This window comes from Nomascus leucogenys, chromosome 12 (genome assembly GCF_006542625.1).
Source record: "Nomascus leucogenys isolate Asia chromosome 12, Asia_NLE_v1, whole genome shotgun sequence".
NCBI classification, from domain to species: domain Eukaryota; kingdom Metazoa; phylum Chordata; class Mammalia; order Primates; family Hylobatidae; genus Nomascus; species Nomascus leucogenys.
In genome coordinates this window covers 25,167,058-25,180,258 of record NC_044392.1, presented here as the reverse complement: position 1 = coordinate 25,180,258, position 13,201 = coordinate 25,167,058, and the positions used below count along the sequence as shown (strand labels likewise).

At 39.1% G+C, this 13,201-nt stretch overlaps 1 protein-coding gene across 1 annotated transcript in view; it reads left to right on the top strand.

The window, feature by feature from the left end:
* Positions 1-13,201, top strand: part of PAPPA2 (pappalysin 2) — a 289,210-nt gene that overhangs the window by 27,690 nt on the left and 248,319 nt on the right. Inside the window, exon 2 of the mRNA XM_030823938.1 lies at positions 10,554-11,625. Coding sequence (XP_030679798.1) covers positions 10,554-11,625 — 1,072 coding nt within the window. The remainder of the gene's footprint in view (positions 1-10,553; positions 11,626-13,201) is intronic.

Sequence of the window (13,201 nt, the reverse complement as noted above, 5' to 3'; positions counted from 1 at the left end):
GGATGAGGTGGGAGGATTGTTTGCACCCAGGAGGTTGAGGCTGTACTGCCACTGAACTCCAGCCTGAGAGACAGAGCAAAACCCTGTCTCGAAAAAAATTGTATTGACACCTGTTTTGTGTCCTAATGTTTTGCCAGTACTGGAGAATGTTACATGTACTGATAAAAAGAATGTGTATTCTGCAGCTGTTGTGTGAAATGTTCTGTAAATTTCCATTAGGTCCATTCAGTCTATGGACCAGTTCAAATCTTATGGGCTTTTTAGTTGATATTACATCTAGCTGATCTGTCCAATGCTGAGAATGGGTATTGGGGTCTAGCTCTCCCCTTAGATCTGATAATATTTGCTTTATATATCTGGGTGCTGTTGTATTGCGTGCATATATACATACATAATTGTTATATCCTCTTGCTGAATTGATCCTGCTGCTATTATATAATGCATTTTTGTTTTTTTTTAGTTTTTGATTTAAAATCTGTTTTATTATATATAAGTATAGCTTCTTCTGTTCATTTTTGATTTCCATTTGCATGGAATATTGTTTTTCACTTTCAGTCTATGTGTGTCTTTACAGGTGAATTGAGTTTCTTATAGGCAACATATAGTTGGATCTTTTAAAAATCCCTTTGGTCAATCTATATTTTTTAGTTGGGGAATTTAGTTCATTTTATTGATTGTTTCTCATTGTTTTGTATATTCTTTATTTCTTACTTTCTCTCTTTTTGTTTATTTTTATGTTTGGCATGGTTTTCTAGAGTGATGAGGTTTGATTTCTTTCTTTCTTTTTTTTTTTTTGAGACGGTGTCTTGCTCTGTTGCCCAGGTTGGAATGCAGTGGTGCGATCTTGGCTCAGTGCAACCTCCGCTTCCCAGGTTGAAGCAGTTCTCTGCCTCAACCTCCTGAGTAGGTGGGATTACAGGTGCCCACCAGCACATCTGGCTAATTTTTGTATTTTGTATTTTAGTAGAGATGGGTTTTCACCATCTTGGCCAGGCTGGTCTTCAACTCCTGACCTTGTGATCTACCCACCTTGGCCTCCCAAAGTGCTGGGATTACAAGAGTGAGCCACTGCGCCCGGCCTGATTTGTTTCTTTTTTGTGTATTTGCTCTATCTGCAAGTTTTGTACTTTCATATGTTTTCATGAACACATGCAGTTACTATCTTTTTGCTTCCAGAGGTAAGACTCCCTTAAACATTTCTTGTAAGGCTGATCTAGTGGTGATGAATTCCCCGGGTTTCTGGTTATCTGAGAAAAACTTTATTTCTCCTTCATTTCTAAGAATAGCTTTGCTGGGTATAGTATTCTTGGCTGATGGATTTGTTTTTTTTTCTTTTAGTACTTTGAATATTTCATTCCTTTCTTTCTGGCCTGTACATTTTTTGCTGAGACATCTGCAATTAGGCTAATGGGTATCCCCTTATATGTGACTTGGTATTATATTTTTCTCTAGCTATTTTTGTCTTTGACTTTTGGCAAAACTCAAATATGCCTTGGAGAGGACTTGTTTGGATTAAATATATTTGGAGACTTTTGAGTTTATTGGATCTGAATGTCCACCCCTTTTCTAAGACATGAGAAGTTTTTCACTATTATTTCATCAAATAGGTTTCCCTCACCTTTTCTCTTTTCTTCTCTTTCTGCAACTTCCATAATGCCAATATTTGTTCACTTACTGATGTTTCATACATTTTTGTAGGCTTTTTTTTCATTCTTTAAAATATGTTTTTTTTGTCTGCCTGAGTTATTCCAAAAGATCTATCTTCAAGTCCATAAATCCTTTCTTCTACTCGGTCTAATCTGTTGTTTAAGTTCTTGATTGTACTTTTTGTTGTTTTATTCATTGAATTATCAAGCTCCAAGATAGCTGTTTGGTTCTTTTTTATGATATTTCTTTATTGAATTTCTCATTCAAATAATGAATTTTTTTATTTTGTTTAATCATCTATCTGTTTTCTCTTATATCTCACTGATTTTCCTGAAGATTATTATTTTGAATTGTTTTTAGTATTTTGTGTATTTCCTTATAATTGGATTTCGTTACTGGAGAATTGTTTTGTTCCTTTGGAGGTGTAATGTTTCCTTGATTTTCTATGTCTGATGTGTTCTTACATTGATTTCTGTGCATCCAGTAGAACAGTCACCTCTTCCAATTTTATGAAACAGATTCACAGAAAAAGACATTTCTTTTTTTGTGTGTTCGTGTGTTTTGTTTTTTACTTTTACATTTGTTTTAATTTACATCTTTGATAAAAATTATTCAAATATTTTGCCTCAAATACAATTCTATTTTTTTTTGGCAGCAAATCCAGGTAGGATTATTTTTTATTAGATTTTTTTCTTCTTCAAAAAAAAAAAGGAACAGGGATACATGGGCAGAATGTGTGGGTTTGTTACATAGATATTTGTATGCCATGGTGGTTTGCTGCACCTATTGACCCATCCTCTAAGTTCCCTTCCCTCACTCCCATACCCCAACAGGTCTTGGTGTGTGTTGTTCCCCTCTCTGTGTCCATGTATTCTCAATGGTCAGCTCCCCCAAATGAGTGAGAACACGTGGTGTTTGGTTTTCTGTTCCTGTGTTAGTTGGCTGAGGATGATGACTTCAAGCTTCATCCATGGCTGTGCAAAGGACATGATCTCTTTCCTTTTTATGGCTGCATAGTATTCCATGGTGTATATGTACCACATTTTCTTTATGCAATCTATCACTGATGGGCATTTGGGTTGGTTCCATGTCTTTGCTATTGTAAATAGTTCTGCAATAAATATACATGTGCATGTGTCTTTATAGTAAAATGATTTATATTTCTTTGGGTCTGTATCCAGTAATGTAATTGCTGGGTCAAATGGTATTTCTGCTTCTAGATCCTTGAGAAATCACCATACTGTCTTCCACAGACGATGAATTAATTTACATTCCCCCCGACAGTGTAAAAGCTTTCCTATTTCTCCACATCCTCGCCAGCATCTATTGTTTCCTGATTTTTTAATAATCACCATTCTAACTGGCACGAGATGGTGTCTCATTGTGATTTTGATTTGCATTTCTCTAATGGTCAGTGATGTTGAGCTTTTTTTCATATGTTTGTTGGCCACATAAATGTCTTCTTTTGAGAAGTGTTTGTTCATACCCTTTGCCCACGTTTTGATGGGTTGTTTGTTTTTTTTCTTGTAAATATGTTTAAGCTCCTCATAAATTCTGGATATTAGACCTTTGTCAGATAGATAGATTGCAAAAATTTTCAACCATTTTGTAGGTTGTCTGTTCACTCTGATGATAGTTTCTTTTGCTGTGCAGAAGCTCTTTAGTTTAATTAGATCCCATTTGTCGATTCTGGCTTTTGTTGCAATTGTTTTTGGCATTTTTGTCATGAAGTCTTTGCCCATGCCTATGTTCTGAATGGTATTGCCTAGGTTTTCTTCTAGAGTTTTATGGTTTTGGCTTTTACATTTAAGTCTTTAATCCATCTTGAGTTAATTTTTGTGTAAGGTGTAAGGAAGGGGTTCAGTTTCAGTTTTCTGACTATGGCTTGCCAGTTTTTCCAGCACCATTTACTGAATAGAAGATCCTTTCCCCATTGCCTATTTTTGACAGGTTTTTTGAAGATCAGATGGTTGTAGATGTGTGGTGTGATTTCTGAGGTCTCTGTTCTACTCCATTGGTCTTTATGTCTGTTTTGGTAATAGGACCATGCTGTGTTGGTTACTGTAGACTTGTAGTATGGTTTGAAGTCAGGTAGCTTGATGCCTCCAGCTTTGTTCTTTTTGCTTAGGATTTTCTTGGCTATACAAGGTCTTCTTTGATTCCATAGGAAATTTAGAATGGTTGATGGGAGCAGCAAACCAACATGGCACATGTATACCTATGTAATAAACCTGCACATTGTGCACATGTACCCTAGAAATTAAAGTATAATAATAAAATTTAAAAAAAGAAATTTAAAATAGTTTTTTTTTCTAATTCTGTGAAGAATGTCAATGGTAATTTGATGGGTGTAGCATTAAATCTATACATTACTTTGGGCCGTATGGCCATTTTCACAATATTGATTCTTCCTATCCATGAGGATGGAATGTTTTTCCATTTGTTTGTGTCCTCTCTTACATCCTTGAGCAGTGGTTTGTAGTTCTTGAAGAGATCCTTCATATCACTTGTTGGCTGTATTCCTAAGTATTTTATTCTCTTTGTAGTGATTGTGAATGGGAGTTCATTCATGATTCGGTTCTCCACTTGTCTGTTGTTGGTGTAAAGGAATGCTTGTGATTTTTCAGATTGATTTTGTATCCTGAGACTTTGCTGAAGTTGCTTATCAGTTCAAGAAGTTTTTGGGATGAGATGATGGAGTTTTCTAAATGTAAAATCATGTCATCTGCAAACAAAGACAACTTGACTTCCTCTCTTCCTCTTTGAATACTCTTTATTTCTATCTCTTGCCTGATTGCCCTGGCCAGAACTTTCAATACTGTGTCAGATAGGAGAGGTGAGAGAGGGCATCACTGGAAAAAGACTTATTTCTATAGATGGGTCTTAGGGTGTCAGTTGGGTAGGGTGTGTTGGCTTTAATTCCACATGGACACAGTAGTCTCTAGTCAGTTTCTTCAGCTGTAATTCATGCTAGTGATTTTTGTATCTCAGTGGCCTAGGCTGCAAGAGTTTGTGGCAGCAGTGGCACAGCTTTGCTGGATGTGTGCCTGCTGGGCTGTTTCTTAGGTGGAAGGAGGGATGTAAGTGCACATAATGCCCATGGTAAATCAGCTAGCTGGGATCTGGCTCACTGAGATTGGGGCTATGGGCCTGTTACTCTGGCCAGGGGTGTGGGCATACAGCTGCTTGGCTGCCCTGGGGGTGTGTCCTCAAGGGGCAAGCCCACTGGGCTGTTTTTCAGGCCTCAAGAACAGGCACACGGTCATTTGGTCAGTCTGAAGATGTGTCGGCCCAAGGTGGCCTGCCAAGCTGTTTTTCAGGACTTTGTTGTGGGTGGGGCCATGTCCACCAGGGATAGAGTTGCACATAGTAGACAAATTATAAAAGATAATTCAAGTCTCTTTATTTCTTTTTGGCATAAGCAGCAGATATCGTGAGCATCAAGAAAAAACTCAAGTAATGGAAAGAAGCAGGCTACTTTACAGGGGCCACATTCAAAACCTTTTTTTCTTTTCATGAAACAGCTGTTTGTAACTCTATCTGTAATGTTCACTGCTTTATTATAATTTTTCATAGTCTCTTTGGAGGATTATATTCCAGTTTGAGAGAAAACCTTTCTGCTTGAGGATAATTGACTCTATCAATTCCAAGTACTGGTAATTAATGATAGTAGAGAACTGGATGCAAATGATGTTTGCTAAGACCCACATGAGCATATTGCTCTGTTAAGATACCCATGGTCTCTAAATACAATTTTTGGAGTTGAGAGCAGGAATACAATTAATGAGATATCCTCCCTCAATTTCCTTTCTCTCAAAACTCAGATTAAATGCAAGGTAAGGTGCTTGAACAGTTTTAAATTTAGTAAACATATATGATGGAAGCCAGTTGCAAGAAAGAGCTGAGAAAATGATTTTTACAGTTTTAAGATGATGTGGTCCAAATGTTTGGCTTCCACATTACCACCATCTTTTGAGTTCCATCATTTGATCTGATTTTTCTAATCCATGGGCTATCATAGTTCAGTTTAGCGTTGAGTAATTTCATAAATTATATTCATGTACTGGTCCCTCTGTTCTTTCCAAGAATGTGGCTTTGATGAATAAACAACAGTTATAACATGTTTGTTTCTATCTCATGTACATCCAAAATTATAAAATCTCAACGTTGCACAAACTCAAGAGTTTCACCAAGTATATTGTATTGGCTTGGACGTCATTGGTTTTATAAGTCTTTACTCTGCTAGACTGAGAAGAAGAAGTCTCCTAAATGTGGGATTCTGTAATTTTTCCTTTGAAACAAAGTTCATCTTGCTTTTGCTTAATGAGGTCAAGAAAGTAGGGCTGAGGGTCCCTCCTGAGAGCATGTGGGGACCTGTGCAGGCTGCTCTATGACTCCAATTTGCAGCTAGAGAATGAAGAAGAGCAGACCTGGGGTGGACACATTTTATTCACAGGTACAGTTGGTCACTGGGTCCTCCAGTAGACATGTTATGGCTGAAAACTCAGAGTATAGGCAATATTTACCCCCTTTTAAATTACAGAAAATGATATTATCAGCAAAGCAGCCACATCTAACTTTAATAGTCAAAGGGAAAAGGAAACACTTGGCAGCTTGCAATTGCTTTCCTTTTTAGTCTTTACAGTAATGGAATCGGCTCAAACTGGTTCATCAGAGCCAATTGTACCCATCTCTTCCCAAACTCATGTTCAGTGACATCATACTGGTAACTTAAAATTGGCCACTGTGGGAGTAATTTATATCACAGAAATTGGCAAATGTTGCAAATCAGGACTTGGACTTTTTTTTAATCTTCAGAGGACCAGTTGTTAAATATTTACTAGCATACCACTGGTTTTATATCTAATTTGTTATTTCCTTTGATAATACATCATGAAACTCCTTCTCCTCATCATAGCTAATGTTTATTAATCACTTTATTTGAGCTGAACACTGTGCTAAGATACTTCACATGTGTTATTTTATTTAATTATCACAACAACCTCATGAGGTTTAAGGTCTCAGCTTGTGGTTGAAGGATGCTGAAGATGCACAGATTTTATTTCTCAGGTGAAACTTTCAAATAAGGGAACCAGAGCTCAATAAAGGTGATATAACTTTTTTTTTGAGATGATACAGCATGTAAGTAGTAGATTGTAGAATATAATTTCTGGCTGACTCATGCTTTTAACCACATGCACTATGGTCTTTCCCAGCATAGGTTTTGTAGAAAACTGTTCTGGGCTCAAAATAATGATATCTTGGTTCTAGTGCACTCTCTGCACCCAGTCTGACACCTAATCTCTCAGAGCCTCAGTGTCTGCATCTGTAAGATAAGGCCAATGATAATAATTCTGCCTGCCTCAGAGGATGGTTTCACCACTTAAATAATAGTATACAAAAGATTTATTTGGAAAGCTTAAGGTCTGTATAAATGGGAGATAACATTACAGGCTAAGTAAAAGTAAATATAGTCACACACACACACACACACACACACACACACACACAATTCCAGTGTAGAAGATTTGGCTGAAGTGAGTAATTTATATAAAGGCAGGTTCTGAGGACTCTTATAATGAATATTACTGGGTAAACTGGCAGGATGTTGGGCTTGGCAATATCTGATCTTATCTCTTGGAATTCTTTGGCTTTGGCACTCTCTAGCCTTTCCAGACAGTCTGAGTGGTGATCAAGGTAGCCCTAATCTCATGGGCAGCTTTGGATGGTGGATGCCTTCTAGGAATCAAATTGTTAACAAGACAGGTCAGTGTTGGGAAGTTGACATTTAATGACTTTAGGGAGAATTTCTGCTATGTTATGACCATGTTTTAATAAAGAGGTCCTTTTGCTCCTCTCATAGCTATTTATACTTTCAATAGTCAGCATATTCCATTGTTATTAATTTCAGGTTTATTTTCTGCACTATATTGAACTCTCCATGATATCATATAATTATTTGATCACTATAGAATCTCCAGCACCAAGTACTGAGATAGGCAGATAGTATTGCTTTGTAAATATCTACCAAACTTGCACTTGCATGAGTGAGCTAAGTTAGTCTGTTTCTGTGCACTTATTCATAACGGGTCCTCGTTTATCCTAACTACTTCTCATTCCATTAGTTTGCTGAGTTAATGAACAAGTATGTATCACTGTTGCATAGACACCTTGGACAAATCTAAGATGCCTGATCTGGTATAATTTTTAAACAAATGATTTAAAAGAATTTCAGATGATCTTTACATTTTCATGTCTGATTTAACTTACCATTGATCTCAATCTTGCTAACTTTCCTTCACTGGATGAAAAGTACTAAGGCTCTCAACTTCTGTCTTCTGCATTTCGTTCTGCTAAGCAGCAGTGAGGAACTTGATTTCTTTTGTAATATGGTATAAGATCTCAATATGTCTTCAAAATAGTCTGTATTTGTGAAAGCTTCACATGTGACTTTGATCCACAACTAGAGTTGTTGGCATTGAGTTAGAGAATTCTATTTGCTAAGCATGCCTTTTTAACTGGAAGGAGTGCAGGATAGTGCTTCAGCAACTATATACTCTATTTTCCTACAGATGAAGTACGAACAATGGTAACAAAGCAAGTAAAATGTAGTTATCTAAGCACCTAGTGAGGTTCTTCATTTGCTGCTTGGACATCTTAATAAATTAGAGAGCAAATAATCATTACTTTGATAATCATTCAAAATAATACTTTTACATACTGGCTACATCTCACAAGTAATACAGATGATCTTAGTTCTCTTGGCTATAAATCTTTTTTGATGTAATTGCTAAAACTTATATTAATCAGAACTAGACTAGTATAATCAGAGTGGTCCATCTTCTATTTAGTATTTCAAGAAGTTAGAAATGTCATTTCAGATACACTATTAATAACTTTATACCTTTCTATGAGACAAATAAGAACAATTATATTTTTGATAATAGACTAGAAGTTCTAAGGACAGCAAATTAAAGTGTTTAAAATTGCAAGTAGATGTCTGGCAGATAATCATGCTAATTATCTGGTAACTTATATGTCAAGCCTAACAATTTATATCTGAACGCATACATCTACCTGTGTGTATGCATCAAATGTAAACTAACCTCCCCAGTACTTTCTGTTAAAGATCAGCAAATAGCTGATAGATTAGTAACTCCATGGTCCTGATACTCAATATTGCAGCCCATGTGCTCATAGGTCAGATAGATAAAGCTACTTACTACTTATTAAAATAAGTGGACCAGGAGAAAATATGAATCAGGGAACTTAGTATTAATCTCACTAGATTTGTTTGCTTTTTTGAAAATCCTCTCAATACAAAAGTTTGTAGAGGAGTATTCCTTACACTTCTTTAACAGATAGACCCCAGTGTGAAAACAATAACAACAACTAAAACCCCAAAACCAAAATCAGAACACCCCATTGTATTGTAGCTAGTCATCACTAGTAATTCGAAGTATAGTTGTTAGAATTACTGGGTTAGGGAGGAAATATTTTTGCTAAAAAGTACTTTTATTTTTATAAACCATGAGTTATTAATTTATGCTGAAGACAGAAGAGAAGATATTCTATCACTTTTGGAAATATAGCCACTTGTAAAGCACTTGCCTGCCATCAGAATAGGAAGCCTCATGGCTTATAAATCTAGACTGTCTAAGGAGAATTATTGTTGGACTGGATTGTATAGGAGGTCAGGGAACAAATAAAAGTCTTATTTAACAAGCTTGGGGAGAATGACTTTTGATGTTTACCCAGGTATCTGATCCAAAGACTAGTATATTTTTCCATCATTTATTCATTAGTGCAAGCAATATTTATTAAGCATTTCCTATGTGATGTACTGACTTCATGTGATTTATTAGTAAAAGCTATTCCTGAGAGACTATGTACTAGAAGAGGTACTGAGGAGGAGGTGGTGGGTAAACTGAAGATGGGTTACTAGGAACATTTAAGGCTTCCAAACTGCCTGAGTCCCATCTGTGATCATGCCACATCTGAAAGTTTGTGTCCCTTCCTGCTGCCAACTTATTAATGATCTAGCTATTTTTGGGTGTTCTATCCTTTGTTTATTCCACTAGATTTAATAGCTCTGTGCCTGTAAATGCCCTGTGCCTGCTCTGAGCAAGGCAGGTAGTGTATGATAGGACCTTTATTAATCTGGAAACGGTCTGCTTCTGTACTGTGGTGGGTGGTATTGGGTATAGAACAGTCATTCTACTAACTCAGTGATTAGTTTTTTAGGCTAGGACCATGGGGCGGTGCCATATTGCTTTCTCTGGGGAACAGTTATTCACTGTGGATGGGTATCCTTACCCATGAGAGGTATTAGAGGGAATAGTGTGCTAGGAATGATGTCTGGGATGTTACCATCTTCTCTAAAAAGACTCCCTAATTAATCAGCTCCTTGTTTTCCCCATGAGTATCATCCTTTTAATGTTCAGTAGAGAAAAATCACCTTCCAGAGGGTAGGAGATGGCTATCATTTGCAAAAAGTATGACTACTCTCATGGCTTCTGAGGAAATGGAAAAAGCTAGGATCAGTGAGGAAAGGCATGGACTTAAAGCCAGTCATGAGCATGAAGCACATTCGTGATGGAGTGCTACGGGATTTTTGCCGTTTGCATTGAACATCTGCTTTCCAGCTTCCATTTTAGTTATGTAAACATACCAGAATGAGCTAACTTGGGTGGAATCTCAAATCATTCCTTTTGGGGATAGGATATGCCAGAACGGCCTGATATAGGGATATGAACAGGCATCTCAGGTGAGAAATCTGTGTCACTTACTTTATTCCCCATTAAAAACCTGCATTCTTGTTATTTACATGGGCTTTCTTCTCCCTTTCTCCATTCCCCTTTGTATCTGGTATCTATCTCTTCCCTCGATTCTTCCTTCTTTCCCAGGTGTGTTTGATAACTGCTCCCACACTGTCAGTGACAAAGGCTGGGCCCTGGGGATCCGCTCAGGGAAAGACAAGGGAAAGCGGGATGCTCGCTTCTTCTTCTCCCTCTGCACCGACCGCATGAAGAGAGCCACCATCTTGATTAGCCACAGTCGCTACCAACCAGGCACATGGACCCATGTGGCAGCCACTTACGATGGACGGCGCATGGCCCTGTATGTGGATGGCACTCAGGTTGCTAGCAGTCTAGACCAGTCTGGTCCCCTGAACAGCCCCTTCATGGCATCTTGCCGCTCTTTGCTCCTGGGGGGAGACAGCTCTGAGGATGGGCACTATTTCCGTGGACACCTGGGCACACTGGTTTTCTGGTCGACTGCCCTGCCACAAAGCCATTTTCAGCACAGTTCTCAGCATTCAAGTGGGGAGGAGGAAGCGACTGACTTGGTCCTGACAGCGAGCTTTGAGCCTGTGAACACAGAGTGGGTTCCCTTTAGAGATGAGAAGTACCCCCGACTTGAGGTTCTCAAGGGCTTTGAGCCAGAGCCTGAGATTCTGTCGCCTTTGCGGCCTCCACTCTGTGGGCAAACAGTTTGTGACAATGTGGAATTGATCTCCCAGTACAATGGATACTGGCCCCTTCGGGGAGAGAAGGTGATACGCTACCAGGTGGTGAACATCTGTGATGATGAGGGCCTAAACCCCATTGTGAGTGAGGAGCAGATTCGTCTGCAGCACGAGGCACTGAATGAGGCCTTCAGCCGCTACAACATCAGCTGGCAGCTGAGCGTCCACCAGGTCCGCAATTCCACCCTGCGACACCGGGTTGTGCTTGTGAACTGTGAGCCCAGCAAGATTGGCAATGACCATTGCGACCCCGAGTGTGAGCACCCACTCACAGGCTATGATGGGGGTGACTGCCGCCTGCAGGGCCGCTGCTACTCCTGGAACCGCAGGGATGGGCTCTGTCACGTGGAGTGTAACAACATGCTGAACGACTTTGACGACGGAGACTGCTGTGACCCCCAGGTGGCTGATGTGCGCAAGACCTGCTTTGACCCTGACTCACCCAAGAGGTAAGGGACTGGGGTTTGGGGTGTCCTACTTGTAGGATGCATTTCTAACATCATTTTATCTGTTTGGTTTTGGAGGAAGATGTGTTCACATAGTCCCTGAATAAGACATTAATCCACCCCATCAGACAGTATTAAGCTTTTGTGAAGTGCTAGGTGTTCTGTTAGGTAATTAGGGACACAGATGACTGAGACAAGAGACAGCCCTCACTGAACTCACTGTTTGTGGGGCAGAAAGCTGTGTACACAGTGTGAAGCACACCCAAAGGCATATGCACCAAGTACTTGGGGCACAGGAAAGCTGAACAACTTACTCTACCAGAGGAGGCCAGGAAATCTTCCTGGAGAACAAACAAGGCATCCAGGCATAGAAACCAGTCAATACTAATTACACGTGATAATACTTCCTATAGTCTTAGCATCTTGGCAAAGTAATACAGATCTGTGAAAAGGTATTAGGTCTATTTAGTCTAAGCAGTTTCATAAAGTTTCGTGTTACATCTAGCCACTAGTCTCCTTTAGGCGACTGGGATCTTTCACTGTTGCCCCATTAAATTCCATTCTTTGTGCAGCATCCAGAAGGATCTTTTTAAAAAGGTAAGTTGGATCCTGTCATTTCTTGTCTTAAGCTTTTTTCCTCCACTGCTTTCAGAATAAAATCTGAACCACCTACCTGACACACAGGCTCTTAATGCAATCTGACCTCGGTCTACCTCTCCATCCCCACCCACATAGCACAGCCTCACTGACTTGATTCTGTTCCATTGAACAGATCAAGCTTTTTTTTGCCCTCAGGGCTTTGTATATGCTGTTCCATCTTCTTGGAATCCTCCTTTCCTTAATATTCCCATGGTGGGCTCTCTTTTGTCATTCAAATACCTACTTAGATGTTACCACAGGGGAGGCCTTTCCTAATCCCTCAAATTAAAGCGTCTATCAATTACTGTTACATCAACTAATTTAAATTTCCTGTTTAATACTTAGTACTTCAGAGAATTTTTCTTTCACATTCATGTGTTTGTCTGTTTTTCCCCTATTTGGAATATCAGCTCCATGAGATCGGGGCCCTCGTCTATTCTGTTAACCACTATATTCCCAAGGCATAGAATAGCAGCTGACATTTAGTTGTTTAAGTTGATGAATAAATGGATCTGATGTGCCTCTTGTTCTGAGACAGAGGCCGTAAGAAGATTCTCGTTTGATGGCTGTTGCAGGGGTTGGACATAATGGAGGAGGGTAAGAAAGTAGGTAGGTAGCAGGTGAACTTGTTAATATGTGTATGTGGACAAGGTATCCCCAGTACACAACTGGTGCCTTTGTTCAAATTATGAAAAGGCTTACCTGACCTAGGGTATAGGGCTGATGGGAGGTGGGGGAACAGGATCTCAGCTCCCACCCATTGTCTTGATGGCTACTTTTGTATTGGACCCCATTTGTACAAGTAGTTCATGGTATCCCTGTGTGTGGGGAGTCTTCTTGATATGAGTTACCACTAATAGAGTGGCCTGTACTTCAAGCATGTGGTATCAAAAATGGAGTATACAATTTGGAATCAAGGGACATGATTAAATTTTGGAGT